Source organism: Leptomonas pyrrhocoris, assembly GCF_001293395.1.
Source record: "Leptomonas pyrrhocoris isolate H10 chromosome Unknown, whole genome shotgun sequence".
Taxonomy (NCBI): domain Eukaryota; phylum Euglenozoa; class Kinetoplastea; order Trypanosomatida; family Trypanosomatidae; genus Leptomonas; species Leptomonas pyrrhocoris.
The window spans coordinates 332,916-357,304 of NW_015438358.1; the positions used below are offsets into that span (position 1 = coordinate 332,916).

The 24,389-nt window shown below is 56.2% G+C and overlaps 10 protein-coding genes across 12 annotated transcripts; all 10 read left to right on the top strand.

Annotated features, from left to right (window-relative positions):
* Positions 1–942: 942 nt before the first annotated feature.
* Positions 943–5,939, top strand: ABB37_01145 (hypothetical protein; the record flags this gene model as incomplete). Of its 2 annotated transcripts, none has more annotated exons than XM_015797541.1 (1): positions 943–5,939. In XM_015797541.1, exon 1 carries the CDS (start codon positions 1,299–1,301, stop codon positions 5,937–5,939), a length of 4,641 nt encoding a protein of 1,546 aa, XP_015663061.1. In that variant the 5' UTR covers positions 943–1,298. The 2 variants fall into 2 exon arrangements, with proteins under 2 accessions (XP_015663061.1, XP_015663062.1); XM_015797542.1 differs by having other exon boundaries at positions 957–5,939.
* A 457-nt stretch (positions 5,940–6,396) lies between these two features.
* ABB37_01146 (putative chaperonin containing t-complex protein) lies at positions 6,397–8,189 on the top strand (the record flags this gene model as incomplete). Its single annotated transcript, XM_015797543.1, has 1 exon — positions 6,397–8,189. The coding sequence occupies exon 1, from the start codon at positions 6,573–6,575 to the stop codon at positions 8,187–8,189; it is 1,617 nt and encodes a 538-aa protein (XP_015663063.1). The 5' UTR covers positions 6,397–6,572.
* An 872-nt stretch (positions 8,190–9,061) lies between these two features.
* ABB37_01147 (hypothetical protein) lies at positions 9,062–10,378 on the top strand (the record flags this gene model as incomplete). The annotated part of the gene is made up of 1 exon (XM_015797544.1): positions 9,062–10,378. The coding sequence occupies one exon, from the start codon at positions 9,062–9,064 to the stop codon at positions 10,376–10,378; it is 1,317 nt and encodes a 438-aa protein (XP_015663064.1).
* Positions 10,379–10,820: 442 nt separating this feature from the next.
* On the top strand, positions 10,821–13,820 carry ABB37_01148 (putative protein kinase; the record flags this gene model as incomplete). Its single annotated transcript, XM_015797545.1, has 1 exon — positions 10,821–13,820. The coding sequence occupies exon 1, from the start codon at positions 11,328–11,330 to the stop codon at positions 13,818–13,820; it is 2,493 nt and encodes an 830-aa protein (XP_015663065.1). The 5' UTR covers positions 10,821–11,327.
* A 710-nt stretch (positions 13,821–14,530) lies between these two features.
* Positions 14,531–15,447, top strand: ABB37_01149 (hypothetical protein; the record flags this gene model as incomplete). The annotated part of the gene is made up of 1 exon (XM_015797546.1): positions 14,531–15,447. Exon 1 carries the CDS (start codon positions 14,818–14,820, stop codon positions 15,445–15,447), a length of 630 nt encoding a protein of 209 aa, XP_015663066.1. The 5' UTR covers positions 14,531–14,817.
* Positions 15,448–15,740: 293 nt separating this feature from the next.
* Positions 15,741–17,694, top strand: ABB37_01150 (hypothetical protein; the record flags this gene model as incomplete). Of its 2 annotated transcripts, none has more annotated exons than XM_015797547.1 (1): positions 15,741–17,694. In XM_015797547.1, the coding sequence occupies exon 1, from the start codon at positions 15,910–15,912 to the stop codon at positions 17,692–17,694; it is 1,785 nt and encodes a 594-aa protein (XP_015663067.1). In that variant the 5' UTR covers positions 15,741–15,909. The 2 variants fall into 2 exon arrangements, with proteins under 2 accessions (XP_015663067.1, XP_015663068.1); XM_015797548.1 differs by having other exon boundaries at positions 15,823–17,694.
* A 557-nt stretch (positions 17,695–18,251) lies between these two features.
* Positions 18,252–19,013, top strand: ABB37_01151 (vacuolar sorting-like protein; the record flags this gene model as incomplete). The annotated part of the gene is made up of 1 exon (XM_015797549.1): positions 18,252–19,013. Exon 1 carries the CDS (start codon positions 18,399–18,401, stop codon positions 19,011–19,013), a length of 615 nt encoding a protein of 204 aa, XP_015663069.1. The 5' UTR covers positions 18,252–18,398.
* Positions 19,014–19,662: 649 nt separating this feature from the next.
* Positions 19,663–21,666, top strand: ABB37_01152 (putative dynein; the record flags this gene model as incomplete). The annotated part of the gene is made up of 1 exon (XM_015797550.1): positions 19,663–21,666. Exon 1 carries the CDS (start codon positions 19,861–19,863, stop codon positions 21,664–21,666), a length of 1,806 nt encoding a protein of 601 aa, XP_015663070.1. The 5' UTR covers positions 19,663–19,860.
* Positions 21,667–22,429: 763 nt separating this feature from the next.
* Positions 22,430–22,714, top strand: ABB37_01153 (putative small nuclear ribonucleoprotein; the record flags this gene model as incomplete). Its single annotated transcript, XM_015797551.1, has 1 exon — positions 22,430–22,714. The coding sequence occupies exon 1, from the start codon at positions 22,466–22,468 to the stop codon at positions 22,712–22,714; it is 249 nt and encodes an 82-aa protein (XP_015663071.1). The 5' UTR covers positions 22,430–22,465.
* Positions 22,715–23,334: 620 nt separating this feature from the next.
* ABB37_01154 (hypothetical protein) lies at positions 23,335–24,214 on the top strand (the record flags this gene model as incomplete). Its single annotated transcript, XM_015797552.1, has 1 exon — positions 23,335–24,214. The coding sequence occupies exon 1, from the start codon at positions 23,648–23,650 to the stop codon at positions 24,212–24,214; it is 567 nt and encodes a 188-aa protein (XP_015663072.1). The 5' UTR covers positions 23,335–23,647.
* Between the last annotated feature and the right edge of the window lie 175 nt (positions 24,215–24,389).

Genomic DNA, 24,389 nt, shown 5'->3' on the forward strand with positions numbered 1-24,389 from the left:
CAGGGGTCGTGTGCTGTGCGAAAGAGAAGGAGGCCGATCTTTGCCTTTATGCCACTCTTCTTGGTTTGCGCGGTGTACGACGCTTTACCCCCCTTTTCCCTTACTTTCGTTGCTTTTGGAGGTGGCGCGGCTCTACGCAGAGTTTGCGCTGTAAAAAGGTTGTTTCTTCTCTCGTGTCTCGCAGCGCCGTTGCAGGCGGCTGGTTTTGTTGTTCTGTGTACAGCGACGTTGCTTACAATTATATATATATGTATATTCGCGGAAGACACTTCATGAGAGAAGATGCGGTGCTTGGTTCCCACTACAATGCCGTCTGTTTCCGTTGTTGTTTTCCCTTCTTCCATCAAGGTTTTTTTTTTCCAGTTTCAAGTGCTGTGTGTAGAGGAGGAGAAGGAGTGGGCGATGCACGTGGTCTTTGCTGCTCGCTGCTTCATTGTGTTTGGCTTGGGAACAACTTTTTTGTTTCTTAACATGGTTTTTTTTTTTGAGTATGTGTTGCTCCGCCATGTTTGTGTTTGCGGAAGGGACAGCGGCAAGGGCTCTGGCGGCAAGCGTTGTCGTCGTAGTTTTTCTTTTTAAGTGGTGTTTGTTTCGTTCTGTGAATCTGCCCCCCCCCCCCCTCCCCCCACCCCAACCCAACCCCACACAAACACGCATATATCTTCAGCTTCTCTTTCAGTATTTGAGTTTGTCGTTTTGTTATTATTGTTTTGCGTCTTCGCCTGACGGAATGCACCGCGCGTGATGACGCCGGATTCGTCGAGCCCGCACGTTGCGCGGCTCAAGAGGAAAACAGAAGAACCAAATGGAGAAAGTACAATGCTCGTGCATCCTCCCCGCCAAAAAAAACCCCTTCGTTGCTCGGTACTCTCCTTCTTCCCTAAAGGAAGAAAAGCTCGGCAAATTCCCTTCTTTGTTTTTTCCCTTTTCTCTTCTCATTCAAGCTGGAGCACGTGAGCACTGCTCTGCACCGCTTTTGTTTCTTCCCTTTTCCCGCGCGGAGAACGGCGCAGCACCTGCCCCTCTTAGATTTGAAAAGAAAAGCAAGAGAGCTTTTCTCATAGATACACGCAAAAAGGTCATCGTCCTCCACAATTGAAACGCAGCATAGACTTCTTCCATCTCGACAGACCCAGCCACAATTTCCAAACGTTACCGTAAGTGTGCTTGTACTTACTTGCGGCTCCCATCTTTTGGGACACCTGTTATCAGGCTCTCTTCTTTGCACTAGAATCACCTGATATCTTAAAAAAAAAACAACAACACAAGGTCAAGACATCAGGGCTGCGTGTTTCGCCATGAGTTCTTCCTCATCCAGTAGCTCACCGCCGCCTGATGTGGTCGTGTCAGACTCCGGTAGCGACGAGGACACCAGTTTCGTGGTGCGCGAAATCCGCCAGCTTCCCCTGCCAAGCGCACCAACGGCACTTTCGCAAGATCGAACGGCGGCGCCGGCTCAGCCTTCAGGCGGGTCTTTTTTGTCTGCTGTACCGCCGCCGACCCATCCCGCACAACCAGCACCGACAGCAGCTGTCCCCGCCATTCCCTTTCCGAGCCTAAACACATCCACGTTGCATCGCCCGGCAGCGCCAGACGCGCACGTTGCTCGTCTCCCTCGCCCACCCGTACCGCTGACCACCCCACACGCCTCAACAACCGGCGCCTCGCACTCTGATACGTTCTCTTCGACGTCGTCCTCCACTGCGACCGTGCCGCTGCTGACGACCACCGTCGCAGGCGCCACTGCTAGCCAAGGAGAAGAGAAAAGGAAGAAGGAGACGGGTGTCACCATCCCACCCGTGCCGTTACTACCAACCGCTTCATCGTCCCAGCCTGTCGCATCGATGGTGCTCCCTCCCTCACCACAGCTGTCCTCCGCTACGTGGAAGAACTCTGCGCCGTCTCTTAAATCACCTGCTACACCGATCAAGACTGCCGCGGATTCTTCCTCTCCGTCTATCCCCACTCTGGCACCCGTTCTTGCTGTTCCTCCTCCAGCGTTGGCAGCTCTGCACCCAGCTGAACAGCCCAATCTTGCCACAGGGGGTGATACTGCTATTGCTGATAGTATACCATATGCTGTCACAACGCTTCTCCCGACCATCCCGTCGATGTCTACAGATCGCGCTCATGGTGGCGTCGTTCTTCCTCCCCCGCCGTCTCAATTGGTCGGTGCACCTAGTGCGGCTGCCAGCGCCGTAGCAACGCTGCCTCCGTCGTCGTCATCTCGTGGTGCTCCTGCCGCGACGACCACCGTTAGCGCTGTTGCGGCTCCATCGGTTGGGACGACGGCAATTCTCTCCACACCCGCCAACAACCACCACAACAGAGAGCAAGAAAGGCCACGGCATCTGCGGCGCACCAGAGATGCGCTGGAGAACGCAGACTGTGCCCTCTTCACTTCACCCGATACGGTGGCGAATTCACCCGGCTCGCGGTCGTCCAGCAGCGGAGATGGTGAGGATGATGATGGGGCCTACGTTGGACGCACCCGCCGTGTCGGCAGCGCCGCTTTACTGGAGCAGCGGCCGTCGCAGCCGGTAGGTCGGGGTGGCGAAAGGGCGGCCGCGTCAAAGCAGTGTGACCTACCTCCCTCACACCGCCATTATCCACAGCACCACAGCCGCAGTCGATCGCGGTCGAAGCCTCAACAGAAGACGATGGTAGTCAGGATGCGGGAGGTGGAGGGCAAAGGGGGTGCTGTCGCATCACGCGAGAAAACCTCGCTGTCGTCGCAGAGCACCAACGCCCTCACCCCCGACAACGCGGTCGAAATGCGGCATCATCGGCCGTCTCCATCAGCTTCTCCACTCGCAGAAGAAGAAGGTGGAAGAGGCTCCATGACGATCATTGATGACGAAGGCCGGCGCGACAATGACCCACCTCTGACGTTTACAAGTCCGGCAGCGCGCTTTGCTGCTCGTTGTAGCGAGAACACCAAAGGTGTCGGCCCCAATGGAACGAATTTACCTCGATTGACACACGGCAGCCTTCGCGACTTCCGCAAAACGCACGGCATCGAGGCGGTCGACGTGGCGGTGGAAGGGGATGATGATGATGATGATGACGATCGTGAACGGAATGCAGGGCCCGATCATGCGCGATCCGGCACGGTGCACTTCCGCTTCACCGGTGCCTTCAGCGACGCTACAAGCGATTCCAAGATGCTGTCCTCTGCGGCTCATGAGGTGAGCGACGGCAAGCAACACAAGACGCCGAAGGCCGGTAGAGGTTCTGGTGAAGCTGCAGATTCCACTGGAACCGCCACCGGAGGCGCCACGGTGCTCTCGTTGAACATTCGAGGCATGAGTCCGCTGCACACCGATGTCAGCGTTGTGCATCCGTTTGTGCGGGCCTGGGTGGTCAGCGGCGCCACCGGTACAAGCCTGGTACAGGCTTCCGCGGCCGTGCCGTGCGCTGTCACCCAGCCCTTTGACATTCGCGCCCACAAGACCCGCACGCCGTGGTGGGACGCGAAGGTGGCCGTGCGTCTCAGCACGGAGCGGCTGCGCAGTGCCGGCCACGACGCAATGCTGCTGTTGGAGGTGCTCGACTTTGGTAACGAGACGATTCACGGCTTCCCGCTGCTCCGCTCGGGGCTCTATCCGATTTGCTGGGGCTTTCTGATGCTGCGCGACTACATCGGTTGCTCCGCCCTCGCAGCGGGGGAGAACGTGCATGTGCAGCTGTTCCGCTACCCACTGCGCACCCCCTGGTACCTGATCTGGCTGGAGGCATTGCTACCCTTGTCGTGGTCGGCTGCGGCGTCGCACTTACAACCCTACGACCTCAGCACCGCTTCCGGTGAAGGCCGCAGCATTTGTAGCGGCTCCAATGTCGTGGTGGACGTGCCGAACATTTACCACATCTTCAAGTTTTACTTCAACCGCAAAATCCCGTACGAGGGCGAGATGGTGGTGACGCTGCGGAAACACAGCGACTCCCGCTACGTGCCGGACACCACCGATATGCTGCCCTATGAGGAGTATCTGCTGTCTGTGCTCGTGTCGGGCGGCGGCAGCTGCGCGGTGCCGCGCTCCACGCACGCCGCATCGCGAGACCACGATGGAGGCGACACGGAGGACAGAGGCAGCAACGGCGCCTCGAAAGGCCTCGGTGCGTCGTCCGTGCCCGCCAGTCCGTGGGCGCCGGCGGCGGAAAACTACTACCGCATGGACGGCGAGCGCTCGCTGCTGCCGCACGAGGTTCTGCAGACGTCCGCGGTCATGGGCATCGTCACATGCGTCAGCTTCACGCACAACGGCACGCTCTTCGCGCTGGGCGTCTACCGCCACCTGCAATACCTGGTGGAACTGCGCAATCCGTTGCTGCCAGACATGCCCGTCGTGGCGACATTGCTGGGCCACACCGGTCACCTGCACTGCGTTGTCTTCCAACGTGAGGACCGCTATATGCTGTCGTGCTCCTCTGACGGGACGGTGCGAGTGTGGCAGCCGTCGCATCCAAACTGCCAGTTCAACTCTGACACGTGTACAGGCCCGTCAAGCGTGCAGTGCGCGTTCACCCTGCCGCACGGCTTTCCCGTTTACACCGCCATCTTTCATCAGGATAAAATCATAGCCGGCGGGTTTAGCGATCAGCTCTTCGTATGGGGCTACGAGCGTCCGCTGGAGGACGATCTGCCGTCTACGGCGACAGCCGACGACTCTATGCTCCACCTTACTGCTACATTTACTCCTCAATTACAGCTAACGCAGAGTGAGGACACGGCGGGTAGGTCGACGCGCGTGCTTCTCGGGGAGCTGATCTACCGTGTCGACAACGCAGGCGTGCTGAAGGACGGCGGGGAGCCGACCATCACACTCAGCTTGGCCTCGAATGAGCGCAGCAATCGGGCATGGTCGGTGCACGCCAACGGCGTCGTCGTGTGCTGGCGCGCTGTATGCGAGTCCGTGGAGCGTAAGGCGCGTACGACTCCTCCTGCTGCTGCTGCTACTGCTGCCGCTGCTGCCGTCGGACCCAACTGGCAGATGTCCGTGCGGCACACGGTGGAGTGCAGCGGGGCGTCAGAAGTCCAGGTGAATGGCAGCTACGCCATCGTCGTCTGCAGACACGCCCCACTCGTCTTTGTGTTTGACGCCACTACGTGCGAGCAACTCCGCGTCGTCAACACGCGTCTGCCAGCTGCGACGCCCGTGAGTTTGTTGCCGGACGGGGAGGCGTTCGTGGGCGCGGTGGGCGACCCGAGCCGGCTGGTGGCGTGGGAGTGCTTCGATGGTGGTCTGTGCACCGCACCCACGGGCTACGCGCAGGCGTCCCCGCTCTACGGCGTGGCGCGCATGTCGTGGACAGAGTCGCAGCAGCTGTCCGTCATGGTCAGTCGCTCGCCGTGCACGCAGGACGACATGGTTCGGTTTATCCGTGGTCCCTCCGCGCCCGCGCCGGGACAGAGCGCCGCCGCCTATTATTACGAGAAGCAGGAGGAGGAGTACAGACTGCAAAGCATTCCGTCGGAGATGACGCTTCTCACCGTCGCCGGGACGCGGCGAAAGCGGGGAACGGTGATCCAGACCGGCGGGGGACGAGCTGCGGAGGCCTTCTGTCTCATGTTTGGCGGAGACTTCAAAGCCAAACGGAAGACGGAGTACCTGGCGGAACGCACACGAGCTAGCCGGCAGCGTGAGACGGAGCGCGACTCACGGCGGGCGCGGCTGCATCAGGAGGCCTTACTGGCCGATCCGTCGAACATGTTTGCCTCCGCGACCACCACCGTGCCGTACGACGCAACGGAAAGAGGTGCACGCATGAATGCGATCATCAACTTCTGGCGCGGTCTGGTGGGGCAGCACAAACACGGTGTCGAGCACCTGCAGCGACTGGACGCCAACGCCTCCGCTGGTTTGCCGTCTCCTCCGCAGCAGTCGACGCGCCGTGCGCTGCAGTACCTCGACGACAACTGCAACGAGGCGGAGGTGTAATCCTCAACAACAAACGAAAGGAAAAGAAACAAAAAAAGGTCAGGTAGGTGCGCACCTCAACTGCTGGCTGGGCCAGTATGCGTCCACGGATAACGATCAAGGTGTCGTTTTCTACGTTTCTTCTTCGTGCTGTGCTTCTCTTCCATTTCGAAGTGTAAAAAGAGGAGAGGGTGGGGGGCTACTAAGCAAGGGTGCCGCGCACTGCTCCAATGAAAAGAACGAAACTGCTGTCGTAGAGAATGGGAAACGTATTCATGAGCTTTTTCTCCCCCCCCCCATAAAGCGCTTCTCCGAAAAGCTCCAAACGCAGACCTCGCTGCTGCGATGACGTCGATCCCGCTTCCTCCATTCACTGTTCTACAATTTCTCTCCCCCCCTTCTTTTCTTTATCCTCTGCGGTGTTCCCCCCTCACCCCTTCCATTTCGCATCGCACGACCACCGCGAAACGCGATCGGTAGTTACCAGTTTCGCATCCATTCTACTTTTTCCCGGTTTGTTTTTGCTTGTTTCGCTCTCTTCTCGAATACCATTTGCCCCCCCCCCCTCCTCCCTCCTCACGTGGCAGCATCGCATTCATACGTTACATCGGCACTTCTTTACACACGATCGCACACAATATCCAGTAATAGCCAATGTCTCTTGCCTTTGACGAGTACGGCCGCCCTTTCCTCCTTGTGAAGGAGCAGGAGCAGAAGGAGCGCGTGAGCGGCATAGAGGCGCAGAAGGTAAACATCCTCGCTGCCCTCGGTGTGGCGAACGTGCTGAAGTCGAGCCTCGGTCCTCGCGGCATGGACAAGATTCTCACCACGCCGGATAACGAGGTGGTCGTGACGAACGACGGGGCGACCATTCTGGACCTGATGGATATCGACAACGAAATCGGCCAGCTCATGGTGGAGCTGAGCAAATCGCAGGACTCCGAGATTGGCGACGGCACGACGGGCGTGGTGTGCTTCGCCGGTGCGCTGCTGGAGCAGTCCGTTGCGTTGCTCGACAAGGGCCTCCACAGCTCTCGCATCTCTGAGGGCTTCGAGAAGGCGTGTGAGATTGCGTGCAAGCGTCTGGAGGAGGTCGCCGACGTGATGGCGCTGGACAACAAAACGTTCCTGCTTCAGACAGCCCGCTCTACCCTCAACTCGAAGGTCGTCAACCGCGACCGCGACCGTCTGGCGCAGATCTGCGTCGATGCCGTGCTTGCCGTGGCGGATATGGAGCGCCGCGATGTGAACATGGACCTGATCAAGGTGGAGGGCAAGGTGGGTGGCCGTCTGGAGGAGACCTGCCTGGTGGACGGCATCGTGCTGGACAAAGACTTCTCGCACCCGCAGATGCCGAAGCAGCTGACGAACCCCAAGATGGCGATCCTCACTTGCGCGTTCGAGCCGCCGAAGCCCAAGACGAAGCATACTCTGCAGATCAACAGCGCCGAGCACATGAAGGAGCTGCACGCGCAGGAGCAGGAGTACTTCCGTTCCGAGGTGCAGCGCTGCAAGGATGCCGGCGCGGACTTGGTCATTTGCCAGTGGGGCTTCGACGACGAAGCGAACTACCTGCTGTACCGCAACAACCTCCCCGCAGTGCGCTGGGTGGGCGGGGTGGAGCTGGAGATGATCGCGATTGCCACAGGTGGCCGCATCGTGCCGCGTTTCGAGGACCTGACGGCGGACAAGCTCGGCACCTGCGGCTGCGTGCGCGAGGCGAACTTCGGAACGACGAAGGACCGCATGATCTTCATCGAGAATTGCCCCAATAGCAAGGCCGTCACGGTGTTCATTCGCGGTGGCAACAAGATGATGATTGAGGAGGCGAAGCGCTCGCTGCACGACGCCATCTGCATGGTGCGCAATCTGATCCGCGACAACCGCATCGTCTACGGCGGTGGCTCCGCGGAGCTGGCGGCCTCGTCGGCCGTGTTGGCCCACGCGGATGCCGTCTCCACGGTGGACCAGTACGCAATCCGCGCCTTTGCCGATGCCCTCGAGACCATCCCGATCAACCTCGCCCTCAACAGCGGTCTCGATCCCATCCGTGCGCTGTCCGACGCCCGCAAGGCCCAGCTGGACGGCAAGAACCCGTACGCTGGCATCGACTGTATGGATCGCGGCACGATCAACATGAAGGAGCAGGAAGTCTTCGAGACGCTGAGCGGCAAATGCTCCCAGCTGCGCCTCGCCACGCAAGTGGTGAAGATGATCTTGAAGGTGGACGATGTCATCGTGACGAAGCCGGAGGTGGAGCAGCAGCAATAGGAATAACCCGCAAGACTGTTGTACCTGACTTCTGTATCACGTTGTACGTGGTCAAAAAGAAACTCGATGTTCATGTTTTTTCCCTTTTTTTTTTGCTGTGCTGTGGGTGTTCTGCCACTTCATTTGGTAACACAGATATCTTTTCTACGGAGAGCACGCATAATTGTTGAAGCGGCGGTTTTGATGCTTAATTGTTTTCCGGGATGTAAGTGTGTGTGTGTGTGTGTGTGTGCGGTGAGCGGGTCAAATACGTTCTTTGTTTTGACCATCCAGAAAAACAAGAGGAGGCGGTCTTTGGAAGATAGATGCGTTGAGCGGCGACATCGAAACGAAACGGTGCGCCGTTCACCATCTTTCGCATGGCGGCGTTGTCTTTTGTGCTGGATGGATTCTCTTGTTGTCGCTTTTTGAGATGATAGACATGGAGTAAGGAAGGGAAAGGCGGGGGTTTAACAGCAGCGACTGCCGTGCGAGGGACGCGCTTGCTTTCCTTCAAAGATGAATGTTGTAATTCTACATATTATTATGGATGAGTAAGTGTCAACTGTAAACCGAAAAGAAATGTTTTCTATACTCAACCGGCGAGAGATGCACCTGTTATTGGCGGTATAGAATCCCAACGACGCCCCCTTTTTTTTTTTGCGCATCCGAGCCCGTAGTGCGTCTTTGGGTTTCTCCTCACGCGCTCTGGCGCGGGTGTGAGAGAGGGACAGCAGCTTCCGTTGATACACTTGTGGCATGCAATACAAATGCGTAACAACGCTGAATTCCCTCTCTTTATATGTATAGAAACGATGTGCTCTTTTCTCCTCCTTAGCACGTTTTTTTTTGAATTCGAACATCATTATTATCAAAAGAGTCGTCGAGATAGCATGGCGTCTTCCAATAGGGCAAACGGGCTATCGCTGGTGCCGCCGCTGAACTTCGCCACGGTGGAGGAGGGCGTTTTCAGGAGCGCGTACCCCACAGAGGCCAACGTGCCCTACCTGCGACACATTGGCATTCGAAATGTGGTGTTGCTCTCCATCGAAACGCTGCCGGGTCCGGTAAAGCGATCCCTCGGTGCGGAGGTCGCTGGCAAGGCAGCCACCGGCTACGCCACGCGCGGCCCTATCCGGGTCATCGACGTAGCCGACATGTGCACCTGGCGTGTGGACGGGATGAACAGTGGGGATGACTTCAGTAGGCGGGACGTTGTCCGTGCGTTGGACTTTGCGGTGGATCGACATTGGCACCCGGTCCTCTTCGCCTGCCCGCTTGGCGAGCTACAAACAAGCGTACTGGTAGGGTGCATGCGGCGGTACCAGCACTGGTCTCTCGCCTCCATCTTCAGCGAGTGCGAGTTGTTCACCAGAGTCTGCCGCAACCTACGTTCCTCACTGCTGTTCCTCATTGAGTCGTGGGACCCGGTGGTGTTTCCTATCAGCGCGGTGAACATACAGTACCGCAATCGTGAGATGCACCTGCGCGACCGCACCCGCGCCACGGAAGAGCGGCGGCGCCACCGGCGTGCCACGGCCGCCGCCTCGCTGGCTAAAAATCAAAAGCCGAACCTCTCTGATTCCGTCCAAGACGGAGACGGAGGAGAGGATGACGAAGAAGAGGAAGGCGACAACGAAGATGATGTTGTGGATGAGGTGCACAGCGGCGTTAGTGATTTGGTGGATAGGTCCGCCGTCACCGACCCGCGATTGAGCAGCGTCACGACATCACCGCACAAGGCACGTAGCGAGGCGAGTGAGACACGCACCCCACCGATGGTGGAGCTGCGGACGAGCAACCAGGCGGCAGCATTTATTTCGACGAGCGGGCAGCGACCACCGATGACGATGCGCCGCGCGGCAGCGCAGCGACTACGCGATCAACAGCAGCAACAGCAGCCAATCCCGCCGTACGATCCGCTAAAAAGAGGAGGAGATCCCGAAGGAGTTGATTTCGACTCTCTTCACGTTGAAAGGGACACCGGTGTGATGCTGGCGGAGTGGTATCTCGAGGCGCTTCGTGTGGGCGAGGAGCTGAGGCAGCACACGATGAGGTCTTCCATCGTTGGCAAGCCTTCTGTGCTGTCGCCGTTTGGGGAGAACCTGCCCCCACCGCATCTACGCTACGCCGATGTGCGCAACCCACCCGCGCTGGACTCTCGCTCAAAGTTCACCAAGGAGTCTATTGTAGAGGAGGACGACGACTAGGCCGCGTTTCGTCGGTTCGTGTTGGTTTTTTGTTGTTGTTATTTGTTTCTCCAATGGGAAGAGCTGCTAAATATGTATGTTTGCTGTTTCCGATCTAACGGACTGCGCTAACCAAAAAAGATAATAATGCTACTGTTAGTGTGTCAGTAACGAGCTGTGTTTAAGGGAAAGGAGGGGGAGCATCAAGCAGAACACCTGCATCGGACAAGTACTACAGGGGTCGTAATAGAGAAGTTGTCTTATTTGCCTGTTTTCTTGCGTGTATGCGTGAGACGGATACCAAACGAAAAGGACTTTGCCTTTTCCCAATACGCTGCGTAACTCCGTTCGTTGTACGCCCAACTCTTCTGCTCCACGTCTTTCTTTTTTTTTCTTTTTTTTCTCTTGTTTCGGTCGTTGACAACCTTCCCGGCTGCATCGTAATGCCACATCCCGTTCCTACAGGACTAATCCCCCACCCACACACACACACACAACAATCGAGACTCGAAACGACGGCTTCATCCTGACTTCTCGCTCGCCCAGCTCAATCGTGAGTATGTGGCGCGTGTGTCTGTGGTACGTGGGAAAACACATACAGCAGCATTTCTCTCTTGTAGAAACTCATGCGCAGAAGAGGTAGGCGTCTGCCGCTTTTCTTCCTTTTCTTTTTTTGAAGCACTTTATTGTTGTTCATGATAGCGATTAAGCGTATACCTTTATATGTGCTGGTTTTTGTTGACCTCTTGTTTTTCTCCCCTCCTAAGCCTTTTCCTCTCTGTTTTGAGTTGTCCAGGTTTCGTCGTGTTGAGGCGTCGCCAACGCACCGGCCTCACCGGAGACAACTCATCTTTGCCCTCGCTGTTGTCGCCTTTCCTTTCTCCTTTACGTTACAATTATTATTATTACTCCTGCAAAAGAAAAGAAAAAAATATCACACCAAACAACAGTAAGTAGTCATTAGTCAAACATGCGTGCAAAGCGACCGCTGCGCCGCACGGGGCCGTCGTTTGATCTTCCGCAGCTCAAATCGCACGTGCCGGAGGTGCAGGTACAACAAAAGAACGAGCAGGAGCTGAACAAATTCTTCATCGACATTGATGACAGCACGGTGTCGCCCATGGTGACGACGGACCCAAGTTTCCGCTGTGCTAGCATGTCCAACTTGAACTCGCTCAACGATTTGACGTCACTCGACTCCACCGCTGGTCAGGGCAAGGCGTTGGATTCTCAGATGACTGTGGCGGATGGACTGGCTCGCAATGACGGCGCGTCCTCCTCGAGCGCCCTCGACAAAAGTGGCGGACGGTCGCCGAACTTGGGAGGACAACAAGGAGAGGCCAAGTTCATCCACGTGAACAACACGAACATCTTCGTTCTCATTGATGGCATCTCCATGTTTGTCGAGGGCAAAAGCACTTTCACCGGCACAGAGGATGCGCGGCTCTTGACAGAGCGCCTGCGGCAGAAAAAGCAGGCCATGCGCTCCGTCGATACGGTGCAAGAGGCCATCTTGAACATTGAAATGTCCGCCGATGGCTGCGGACGGGAGGTGGTGTCCCTGGCGTCTCTCGCCGCTCCGCAAGGAGCGGCGACCGGCAACGCACAGCCGCTGCTGTTTCCCTCTACGCCTATCCCGCCGTCGCCGGTGTTTCCGTCCAAGTCGTTTCCAGTCGCACCGGAATGGGCATCGCTTTTTGACGGTGCTACAAAGCCGCTCGGCTCTCCGCTGTTTTGTACCGCACGAGCAATGACACTCGTGGGCAAGAGCGGCAGCAATACCAACGTCAATACCCCAGTGCGGGCTAGTACATTCACACACGAGGTGCCACCCACCTCCGTCTCCGTGAATTCTCAAGGCACCGCCCCGACGCCGGCAACGATGCCGTCGCCTGCGACCGCCGTTACGCCGACGTCGGTGGTCTCGCCCAACACAGGATTTAACGGGTCGGCGCGTTTAGGGCACTCGAACAGCTCACCGAGTCTGCGGCACCAGGACAGCTCCTCGTCGTTGGTATCGATGACCTCTGGTCGGGGACCGCGCCACGGCGGGGGACCCAACACCGTTAGCAACGGAGCACGAAGAGCGAAGCCGATTTCCGCGAAGGACATTGGGCACAGCAACCGATCTTTAGACATGGACGACGTTGTGATTGAGGAGCTGATCGGGAAGGGCACGCAGGGGACCGTGTTCCGCGTGCGGGTGGACGGCAAGGTGTACGCGATGAAGTGCATGAACATTGACGAGGCGATGAACGCCACGAATGATGTGGAGCGACAGGGGCGTAAGAAAGGTCTTGTGAAGGAGCTGACGATGATCAGCCTGCAGCGGTCTCGGCCACCGCCGGAGTACATGATGCAAATGTTCAACGCCGTTGCCTCCCTCGACGTCGAGCAGAAGCAGCTCAGTATTCTGATGGAGCTGATGTCGTTTGGGGTGGAGAGCATTCAGCAAATGGTCTCCCGCATCCCAAAGGAGGAGCTGATGGGGATCGCGCAGTCGACTTTCCGCAAGTACATGTCAGGCGACGCGGCGGCGAAGCATCTGATGATGGAGCGACGTGCGGACCAAGCAAAGTACGGCTCCCCACGTCACGCGCTGGGGCGCAACGCGTACAACGAGCCGGCTGCGTGGGAGCGACAGGTCGAGCGGGAGACGCCGTTGCCGGAGGTAATTCTCTCCATGCTTGCCCACGACGTGCTGAAAGGGTTAAATGAACTGCACACCGACTACTCGATCATCCACTGTGACTTGAAGCCCGACAATGTACTGCTGTGCTACGATCAGCAGCGGTTCAAGCTGGCCGATTTCGGCTGCGGGTGTGTGATGGAGGACAAACAGCACGTGGAACGACGCGGCATTGATCTTGGGTCGATGCTGTACAAGGCACCGGAGCGCTTTGCGGCCAGCATCGTGCACCGCGACATGGACACGAACGAGTTTGTGTACGGAAGTGAGGCGGTGGTCGAGTTCACCGCCAAGGCAGACGTATGGTCACTCGGCATCATGCTGCTCGAGCTCGCCTCTGGCATTCACCCCTGTGCGCAATTCAAATCCGATTTCTGGAACTACGGCAATTTGCTGAGGCTCGCGAAGATGAACAAGCCGCTGAACTGGTCTGAGGCGTTCTACGACTTCATTCTGCGCTCCGTGTGCGTAGATGTATCGATCCGGTGGTCCGTGGGGCAGCTCCTGAAGCACCCTTTCATCGTCAACTTTGATCACGTCCCGCGAGAGAAGCTGAAGCAGTTTGTGCAGCGCGTGGAGGCAGACAGCAAGAGCTTCCACAAGCGTCAGCAGCGCGAGCTGCTCAAGGAGCAGATTCTCCTCAGCACAACGCGGCGGCACCGCGACACGTATCGGCTGCAGAGCGAGAAGCAATGGAGCGGTTTTACGGCCTACCTGAAACGCGGACCCCCAACAATGGACCAAAAAATGTTCCCACAGCTGCGACGCAGTTAGGACGCGTAGAGAGCGCGCCACGCGCACGGATGCAGGCGCACGCAGCAATGGAAGCGCCTTCTTTCGTTGTTCTTCATCTGCGCACACTTGTGCTTCCCGAGCGGTTCGTGGGGGTGCCCGTGTGTGTGTGTGCGTATTTCCCTCTGTCTGTGTGGGGATGTGTCGGCGTATGTGCGTGTGATGTTGGACCTGATGACAGCCTTTTGTGCCTCAACGTCCCTCCTGTTTTCACATGCTACCCATTCTTGTGTATTGTTCTTTTTTTTTTCGTCTTCAATTGTTGTTGGTTGAGATGAGGTTGATGTTAAGTGTGATAAGGAATCAAATCATAGTCTGAAGAATTTTTCGACAAGGAGACTGCGCTGCTTTTTCAGAACCGGATCTGGTCACGCCTACGTTTCTGTTGTTGTTGCTTCTATGGGAACACGAAGGAGCTCCTTCTCGCGTTCTCCCGAAGTGTGTGTGTGTGTGTGTGTTCGGTGTTTCGTAATCGAGGTTTCGTTTGTCTAACGCGTTTCGAGCGAAACGTGCGGCGTTGACGGCCTCGTCATGCATCGTTGACTTCACGTGTGCATAGCCAGCTTCGCTGCGGTTTCTTTAATCGCCTCGAACTTCAGGCGCTGCTGTTCTTTCTCGTATTCCTCTCTGCGGTATTACACCTCTCTCTTTTTTTGTTTCGCACCTTCTGGGCTCCGCTTTCGTCGCGGCAAAGCTGTTCGCTTATCTCTGCCCTGGATCATCTGGTGTACGTCTACGCCGTTGGTTCTGTGAAACCTACAGTGTGGCAGCTTGATCGACTTGGACGACCTACATAGAGTATCGTTGCATTCATCGTTCGTCAGGGTAGCGAAGTTTTGGGTTTTTGTTGCTGCCTGATAACCGCAAAGCGAAGCATCTCCTGCCGCTGACATCACCCCCTTGCGTCGAACGTATCGTTTGTTTTTTTCTGTTTGCTTCATCTTCACACTAACTAAGCTCACCCTTTTACTTCGGCGTGATGGCGAAGCCAATCATGGTGGTCGGCACGAGCGCGCCGCGTCGCCGTGAAATCGCGCAGACCCACTTCGGCGACGCCTTCGATCTCGAGTACCTCTCCCCCGACATCGATGAAAAGCAATTCCGCTCCGCCGATCCGTTTTCTCTGACCTCTCTGATCGCGCATGGCAAGATGGCAGCGCTGCGTGAAAAGATCGCCGAGGATGCCGACTTGCAGGCGCGCCTTGCGCAGCGTCCCGGCAGCGTGGCCGTGACTTTTGACCAAGTGGTGTACTACCACAACGAAATCCGCGAGAAGCCCGAATCGCTGGAGGAGGCGATAGCTTTTATCCGGTCCTACTCAAACAACCAACTGGGTACCGTCATGACGACGGTGCTGTACTCTTTCGCACAGGACAGGATGCTGTCCATGCCGAACACAACGCTCACCTTCTACCGCGAGATTCCAGCGGACGCGATAGCGCGCGTGGTCGAGCGGGGGCAGTGCTTTCACACCGCTGGTGCCTTTGTCGTGGAGGACGCGGATATGAAAAAGAGCGAGGTTAAGATCGAGCCGGGCACGGAGGAGGAGGTGTGCGGCTTCTCCGAGAATTCTGTGCGTGCGCTACTCGATGACGTGAATGCCGCATAAGAGAACAGAACAATTGAACAGTTGAACAGGTGACTGAGAAAGAAGCATGAAAGAGTTTCGATTTGCGATCTACTCAGCTGCGTTTTCCATCGACTAACATCTATGTATCGACGGCGAAGTTAAAAGGCATTTTGAGCGTGTTGGTCTTATTTTTCTTTCTCAGCCGTTTGCCTTCGCTGCGTTGCACTGCTTGATTCAAGGAGCACGCATGATAATTCGGTTATTGATGTCTCTTCCGCTATCATCTTCGCTTCCTTCCTCCCTCCCCGCATTCGTCGTGCCGCCACTCACGAAGGTGGCACCGTTACAGTCAACAGCTGGCGGGCTACGTTCCCAACGACGGCGGAGGCAAATAGGATACTCCCTCGTAGCGACAGCGAAACTGCAATACATTTCAAAAGATCACCAAATAAATATCTCGGAGAGAGAACAACAGGTTTCTGTCATTCTTCTCGCTTTACAATGAATTCACTCTTCAAGAAGTTCCAAGATGTGGTGGAAATGGGAAAGGAACAGGACACTGCTGGCATTCTTCCCCAAGAACCACACGGAAACGTGACCTCCTCGTCCGATCCGGCCGTGCTGCGACGGCACATTGGCACACTCACTCAGCAGCTTGCCCGCCAGGTTCACTCCTACGAGGAGCTGCGCGAGGAAAGCGCCGGAATCGAGAAGGAGCTAATGCGGCTGCGACTGCGCTTTGCGGCTTCGCGTGAGCTTTGGGACACGGCAAATGAACAACTGGAGGTGGTGATTCAGAATTTGCTCGAGCATCAGCTTTTCGGCAACACTGTTGCGGCGAGCGGTTCGGCCGGCGTCGCTGCGCCTTCCAGCGCCCTGGATGCCACCTACGTCGCCTCGCTGCACGAGCAGATTCAGCGACTGAAAGAGATGGTTCAGCGCAGCGGAGAGGAGCGGACACAGCTGCGGTGCGAGAAGCAATACGAGCAGACACAGCTGCTAATGAAGAGTAGCGGCCTCGCCGGTGCAGCGCTCGACACAGGGGTGCGTCAAGCGTTGGAAAAGCTGGTGCAACACTGGGCAGAGGAGCGCACGCAGTACGAGACGACCGTGGAGAGCTTAGAGCAGCATGTTGCGCGGCACGCAGAACGGGAGGCGCTACTGAGTGATCAAATCAAACAAGAAAAGGAGCTGCGCCAGAGCACGGCGGCGAGTGTGGAACAGAGTAGCGCGGCGATGCAGGAGCTACATGCTGTACAGGCAGAGCTGGAGGAATGGCGCAGCGGTGCCCGTGTGGTGAGTCACAGGAGGGATGTACCGGCTGCTGCTGCTTCCCCTACTGCACTGCTCGTTCCTCTCTTCAACGCAAGCCCAGATGTTGCGGGCCCAACTGCAGAGGAGCCGCAGGCACCTCTAGTGGCAGAGATGATGACCTCTGCTGCGTACCCCAACGCGGCCGCTCCCACCGTTCGCACTGACGCTCCAGTTTCCACCCCCTCACCTCCCAAGGCGTCCAGCGATGGCACCACAGCACACCTCGATGTTACTTCACCCGAACTCGCGGCCGTGCAGGAACTACAGGCGGAGCTGGAGCTGCTTCACCAGGACTATGGAGCCCGCGAAGAGGCGTTGGACAGTCTCTACACAGACAACAAAAACCTACAGGAAGCCCTGCAGAGGGCTGAAGCACAGGCTCGCCACTCCGACGCTGAGCTTCGCGACTGTCAGCGCCGCCTGGAGGAGGTGCAGAAGCAGCTGGCCCGCGAGCAGCACAAAACGCAGCAGACAGAGGAGGCGTGTCTGAAGGCCGTGGCGGCGGAGGCGAAACTGCGAGATCAAGTGCGCGAGTTGCGCGTTGCCCTCACCGCTGCTGCTGCTGCCGAGCACGACGTGGTGGTGCCGCAAGTCCGGTCTGCCACGGCAGCAGGTGGCGGGCTCACTATCCCCCAAGCACGCGGTGTGCGAGTGGGTCAACCGAGCCGTTACGAGGTGGCAGAGCAATCTATCACGTACGAGGACGGCGGCACGTGGCGAGAGTGGGCAGTGGAAGCGGGCCGCTGGTGGAAGGAGCTGAAGGGCGACGCCGTGCCACTGCGTGCGCCGTTGCCTACTCCTAGTGGGGGTGGCGCTGGCGCTCTGCACTTTCGGAGTGCGCTGGCGCCGCGCCGAGGGCCGAGAGTTTTGCTGTTGTTTGCGGGCCTCATGGGCGTGATTATGATTGTATTTCTCTTTTTAGTCATTGTCGAGTCCACGTACGCCGCCTTCACGATGCCCGAGGTGCAGTAGGTATGGATCTGGGGAGGAGGGGATTGTTATCTGGAAACGGCGCTGTCGGCTCCGAAGATGCAGCGAACCACCACCCCCACCCCTCCTTGCTTTCGGCTCCCTTCATGTGCGTTGTGTTGTTAGGTGATTCAACTGCTTTTCCATACATTTGTGTGCTCAGTTTCTCGTTTTTTACGGTGAGTTTTACGGTTCTTGCGCTCGCGCTCAGTTTGGTGTTCTCCTTGCATTCACCCATCTTGGACCTTTAAAGAAGCAAGAATCTTGTAGTCGTCGCTATGACGGCTGTCTAAGCAGAGAGAGAGGAGCGAGAAAGAGTCGGTGTGGGTGCGCTGGTGCAGGAGGAAAAGAAAAGCGTTGGGGTGCTGCTTTTCGAATCTCGTCGTGAAACTCCAAGGTGTCCTTTCTGCGATCAGCGACATCGTCGAGCTCGTTGGCAAAAAGGTGAGTTTTCTGCCATACTCATTTCGCTCCACTACCTCCCTCCTCGTCCTGTGGTCCTTCTCTTGTATTTCTTGATATATATATATATATATATATTGCCTTCTCTGTACATCAATAGAAAACTGCGACTGCTTTGCATTTGTTTATTTTTTTGTAGGTCATTGTTGTTTTTATATTCCACAGTGCAGACCCGAAAATTCAAGGACGTACCGGAGTTTTTCGTCCTCCGCGCACAACGTAAAACGCCATAGCAGAACAACGCAATGGTGCTTGTATTAGTAGTTGGAGACACCTGGGTTCCGCAGCGCTCCTGCGGCGTCCCGGAAGTGTTTCGGAAAATGTTCGTGCCTGGGCGGATCCACAAAATTCTCATCACCGGCAGCGTCGGCTGCAAGGAGATGTACGATTACTTAAGAACTATTGCGGCAGAAGTCCACTGTACTGCTAGTGAGGTAGATCGACAGTGGACCGAGAGTTTCCCTGAGTCGGCCGTCGTGGCAGTGGAGGGTGTCAAGATTGGCCTCATCCACGGGCATCAGGTGGTGCCCGTCGGCGACAAGGACTCCCTGGCGGCCCTGCAACGGGAGATGGATGTGGACGTTTTGGTCTCTGGTGGGACGCATCACTCGAAGTATTTTGAGTTTGACTCGCGCCTCTTCGTTAATCCTGGATCGCTCAGCGGCGCCGATGACGCCGTCGGGGCCGACGTTCCACCGTCCTTCATGCTGCTGGATGTGCAAGACAAATCCGTTGTTACCTTCATCTATCAATACCAGCCTGAGAACACAGATGATGAGGCGGCGCACACGGACGACGGCGCAGCCGGCACGCCGTCTGGGCTCAAGATCAAGAAGAAGGAATGGGTGAAGGAATACTAGAGGACTGGTTGAGCAAGCACCGTTAACCGGTAGCGAGATATTCCTCGGAAGGTGACCCTTTGTTGTTGTTCCACAGCGATGTACTCCCGCTGCTGCTACTTTCCGGAGCAGACATCGAACTGCAGCCCCTCTTCGTTGAATCGAAATACTATCGTGTTCTAAAGAATATCGTTTCTGCAAAATATCCAAAAGGAGAAGGAGGAGGAGGAGGGGAAGAGTCGTGCATGAGCGGTCAGACCGTTTTTCGCACGCTGTTTTGCTGTTCTCTCTTGTGGCTGCGTTCGTGCTCTGCTCTCTGCCTGTTTGTTTGCCTCGTATTCCGCGAGCTCAGTCACTGCTGTGCGCTGGTGTCGAAAGCCACAGTACCAACCTACCCAACCTACGGTTGAAGCAAACGAAAAAAAACTGTATTTTTTCTCTTGCGAAAGAGCTGGATCTACGCGGCACGTGCGCAAAACGGTGTGTGTATGTCGTTGTCGTGTCGATGCCCATGCACCTTTGAAATACTCGTTGGGCTTGATGGGTAGAACAGCGGATTTTGTGACGCTTTCATCACTTACATGTCGTTCCTCCGTCAACTTTTGGTTCAATTCAACCCTTCTCAATTCGGCCTCCCCCTTCCTTTCTCCTCTACTGCCAACACGCACGAAGTTTGGTCTCTCTGGTCACTGCAGTCCCCTAGAGATATTAGCAAAGAAAATTCCCAAATCGTGTTGCGGCTGTGCATCGGTTGCAGTGCCAAACAGTGCGTGTGTGTGAGTGCTGCTTTTCTTTCCTCCTTTTTTCCTTGCTGTTGCTGCCATCCGTGCCGAGCACCTACTGGAAGGATTTTTTTTTGTGAGCAAAGATGACGGAGATTTCGTACAGCTACTCGCGTCCGGCGCGGGAGTTCGGCCGCATGCCGGAGTTCCAGGCCAACGAGAGTGAAATTCTGGCCGACATCGCCCCCAACGAGGTGTTGAAGGATAAGTTCACCTCGCAGAACCCGAAGGAGACGCAGGTGCAAAACGTGCCGCAGATGTCGGAGGCGAGCACGAACACGGACTCGGTGCGCATGAAGAATCACGCACAGTTCCACTGTGAGGGTGGCTGGCCGAACGCCGTCGACCCGTCCGAGTTCGAGGAGAAGATGAAGTACTGCAAAAAGGTGGAGCGGGAGGAAGGTTACCTGCAGACGTGCACGCGGCTGGCGGAGCAGTGTGTGGAGCGCTGCGTGAAGCAGAACACGGCATTGGACATCTACGGCCGCTATTTCCCTGAAGCGCCTCCGGACGAGGAGGACTCCGTCGGCCCTGCTGCGGTGAAGGTGCTGGCGGTGCTGAAGGACCCGTCCGCGGAGAAGCGCACCGCCGCCGCGCTGTCGTGGCAGAACGACGGCCGCAAAATTGCGGTCGCCTACTCGCGGCTGAAGTTCCAGAGCCAGACGCCGACGATGAGTACCAACTCGCACATCTGGGACATCTTGAACCCGAACGAGCCGTCCGAGACGCTCGTCACCCCGTCGCCGCTGTGCAGCATTGAGTACTACACAAAAGACCCGCACCTCATCGCCGGTGGCAGCTGGAACGGGGTGGTGCAGTTCTGGGACACGCGTCAGCCGAATCGACCGGCGGCGCGCTCGCTGATCGAGGAGAGCCACAAGGACCCAGTGTGGGCCATCAAGTGGCTGCAGAGCAAATCCGGTGAGCTCCTCTCTGTCTCTACCGACGGCAACGTCTTTGTGTGGGACTGCCGCCTCCCCGAGAAGCCCGTCACAATTCACTCCATTAGCGAAGACAACGTGGTGCTGCAGCCGCGCAACAACGAAGGCGGTGCCAAGGGCATCTTGGGCGGCCTCTGCCTCGACTACGACCCGCAGGTGGGCGGACCAGCCAAGTACATGATCGGCACGGAGGAAGGCACCGTGTTGTCCTGCAACCGCAAAGGCAAAACCCAGCACGAGAAGCTCGGCTCGAACACCTTCAACGGCCACCATGGCCCCATCTACTCGGTGCAGCGCAACCCAATCTTTTCCAAGTACTTCCTCACCGTCGGTGACTGGTCGGCGCGGCTGTGGTTCGAGGACTTCAAGTTCACGCCCATGTTCAGCACGTTTTACCACAAGGCGTACCTGACCTGTGGTGCATGGCACACGGTGCGACCCGGCGTGTTCTTCACCACACGCATGGACGGCTACCTGGATGTGTGGGACCTCATGCTCCGCCAAACGACGCCGTCGCTGTCCTACCAGGTGTCCGACTACGCCCTGCACACGCTGAAGCCCTCGCACTGCGGCAAGTATATCGCCACCGGCGGCATCGACGGCAATGTGTCGCTCATGGAGCTGTCGCCCTCGCTCTGCACCTTAGCCACGGATGAGAAGAATGTGATCGGCACCCTCTTCGAGAACGAAAGTCTGCGCGACAAGAACCTGGACCGTGCCGTGAAGGAGAAGCGCGCCAACGCCAAGCAGCGTCAGCGGCGCAGCACGTACATGGCGGAGTTGACAAAGCCGTCCACGGACGCTGAGGTCAACTTGGACGAAGTGTCTGCCCAATACATGGACAGAGTGGAGGCAGAGAAGACAGGCGATGCGGACGCGCGTGACGAGGCGTACGCGCAACGCCTCAGAGCGTTGGAAGACCTGGAAGACGGCATGGAGCTAAACGATTAGAGTGCGTGGATGTGGATGGCGCACACAAGCGGATCGGAATGCCTGTGTGCGCGTGGCGTCACGGTTGTCGACTTTTCCGTAGCGTAGAGGGCAGCGGTGATTGCGATTGTGATTGTGATTGTGATTGTTTGTGTGTGCGTGCGTGCGTTCACGGTTCGTCTCCCCCACCCCCTCATGTTTGTAAGTGTGGACGCCGCGGTAACTCTCTCTCCGACGTGTTGCGGAGCACCACGCACGGATTTAAAAGAAGCTGTTGTATATACCTTTTTCATTTCATTTTCTTTCGGATGTACATACCTTCGATGTTACGCTTAGCTCTCCTCTTTACGCGATGCACAAACAGAAAATATCAGCAGACAAAACAAACCGCTAAAAATGGAAACTCCTTCACTGGTTCACGTGGTGGAGGAAAGAAACGAAGATCGTAGGGTGAAGAACGCTAGCTTTGATTTTAACAAGAATAACTGATCGCACCGAGCTTCTTCAACCGCTTCGCTACCCTCTCTTTTTGAAAGCGAAGCAAATACGCTGTTTTTGATGTCTCCTAACGAATGATACTTTCGCTGCCTTTCTTGAAAACGTGTAGCGTTTGATGGCTCTCATCGACAACTCGTCCGCAAGGGGATTCGGCAACTTCCTTTCACCTGAACTTCCGTTGTTTTCCTCAACCTCATTTTCTTTTCGTGCTTTCCTCCTTCCTCCGTTGTCGCAGCTTATATATTCATATACACACATTTATATCTTCTTGGGTTTTTTTTTTGGAAGCGCGCTACATTCATTAGACAAGATCTCCGCAAACATGCCGCCTACAAAGTCGCTCCCCAACCTGAACCACTTCATGGAGAAGCGGGTGATTGTGAAGATCCAGGGTGGTCGCTCGATTTCTGGCGTGCTGCGCGGGGTGGATGAGCACATGAGTATTGTGCTGCACGACGCGATGGACGATACGCGCACCGGTGCGGAGAACAGCGAGGAGGAACGGACCATGCTTGGCACCACGGTGATCCGGGGAAGCGCCATCGTCGAGATCGTTGGCGCGGACGTTTAAGAGGAGTATTGGCGAGGGAAACGCGTGAACAAAGGTTGCTCATCCTCATTCTACTTACGAACTTTTTTTCTTCTCCCCTCTTGAAAACCGTGGGGCAAAGGAAGGACTGTACCGATTTACACGGTGGCAAGTTGCAGGTATCTCGTGGTCCTGGAGGGGTCGTTGGTTGCTGCCGTGTGTGTTGGTGTTTGGTGAAAACCCGAGTCTTTTCTGGACTGTGTGCGGGTGTGACCGGTCTCATGTTGGAAATAATGCTAGAGCTTAATTAAAAAAGAAGAAGGAAAATGAAGTGGTTTCTGATGTGTCGTCGTACGAGAACACGGAGGCTTCTTGGCAAAGCGTACTAGGTTTTTTTTTTCTGTAGCTACAGTTTCGTCGATGAGCTTTATTCTTCATTTTTGTTGTCTGATCTTCAGTTGAAGAAACAGTGAACCTTCACCGTGTGTCGAACTCACGCAGAACCAAAGCACCGATCTCTGCTCCTTCGTCCAATAAATGTCCAGTTTTCCCAATCTCTCTCACTCTTTCAACTACAATTCCCTTCATCCTCAAACGGTGTTTTTTTCGTCTTGCACTGTTTCTTTTGTTATTATTATTGATATGCGCGTGTGCACCTCTTCAGCGAACACGTATTCTGTCTCGCCAGAGGTTTTCCTCCTACCTTTTTGCGGGTTCGGTTCTCCTCACAGTTGTGAGCCCAGTTCTTTGTGCACATCTGAGTCTTTACCGTTTATTTCTTTTTTTTTGTTGTTTGTAGAAGTAGTAGATCCATAGCGTATCACAACGTTCTAGTAGCCCATTAAGGATACTCAAGTGCTCTCTTTCTGCATAGCACACGCGCCTTCGTCTCTCAGCTTTTTTAATGGTGCGTTGTATCTTCATTTCTTTTCTCTCTCTCTATTTGAAGTATCGAACATAACACACCGCTGCACGATGGCCGGCCTCGACGTTGCGTGGATTCCCTTCTGCGTGATGTACCTGCTGTACATGATCCCTCCCACGCTCATGGAGGTGTACTCGTACTATAGCCGCGGCGGCCTCGTCCGCTACGAGGACATCAAGTACGATGACACCTTTGTGCCACAAGTGGTGTGGAACTTCGACACCGAGGTGTACTACAAGCGCTTTCTCGATCGCCCCACCAGTGAGGCCGGCAAGGCCTTTTTCTCCTGGTTAGACTGGAGTGCCGAGCCGTACGACCGCACCATCTACATTCTGCGGCGCAACTATGCGAAGATGAGCGGCGAGGTCGGCTTCTGGAAGTGGTACATCTACGGCCCTTTTGTTTTTAACTGGCCCAAGAAGACATGGCTGCGCGGCGATGATGCGGCGGGGAAGCTCATGCCGGCGTGGGGCGTAGGCGGCGAGGAGCGCGCCCGCAACGAGTTCGCGGAAGCCAAGGCGAAGGGGTTCGACAAGCACTACCACTACCAAATTATGCGCAAGATTCGCCGAGAGCAGGCACTGAAGGCGGCGCAGCAGCAGAAGGCGATCAACTGACGTTCTTCACTGCGAGCAGATGGAAAGGCATTTTTTTGTTGGTGCAAGAAAGGTGTTCGTGCTTTTAGTTTGATAAAGTTGGTTCCTAGCTGCTGTGGGGCATATCTGGTTGTTGTTTTTTTTCCGGCTTACCGCCGATGATTTTCCTTTTACGCTTTTTCTTTTTCTCTTTGAA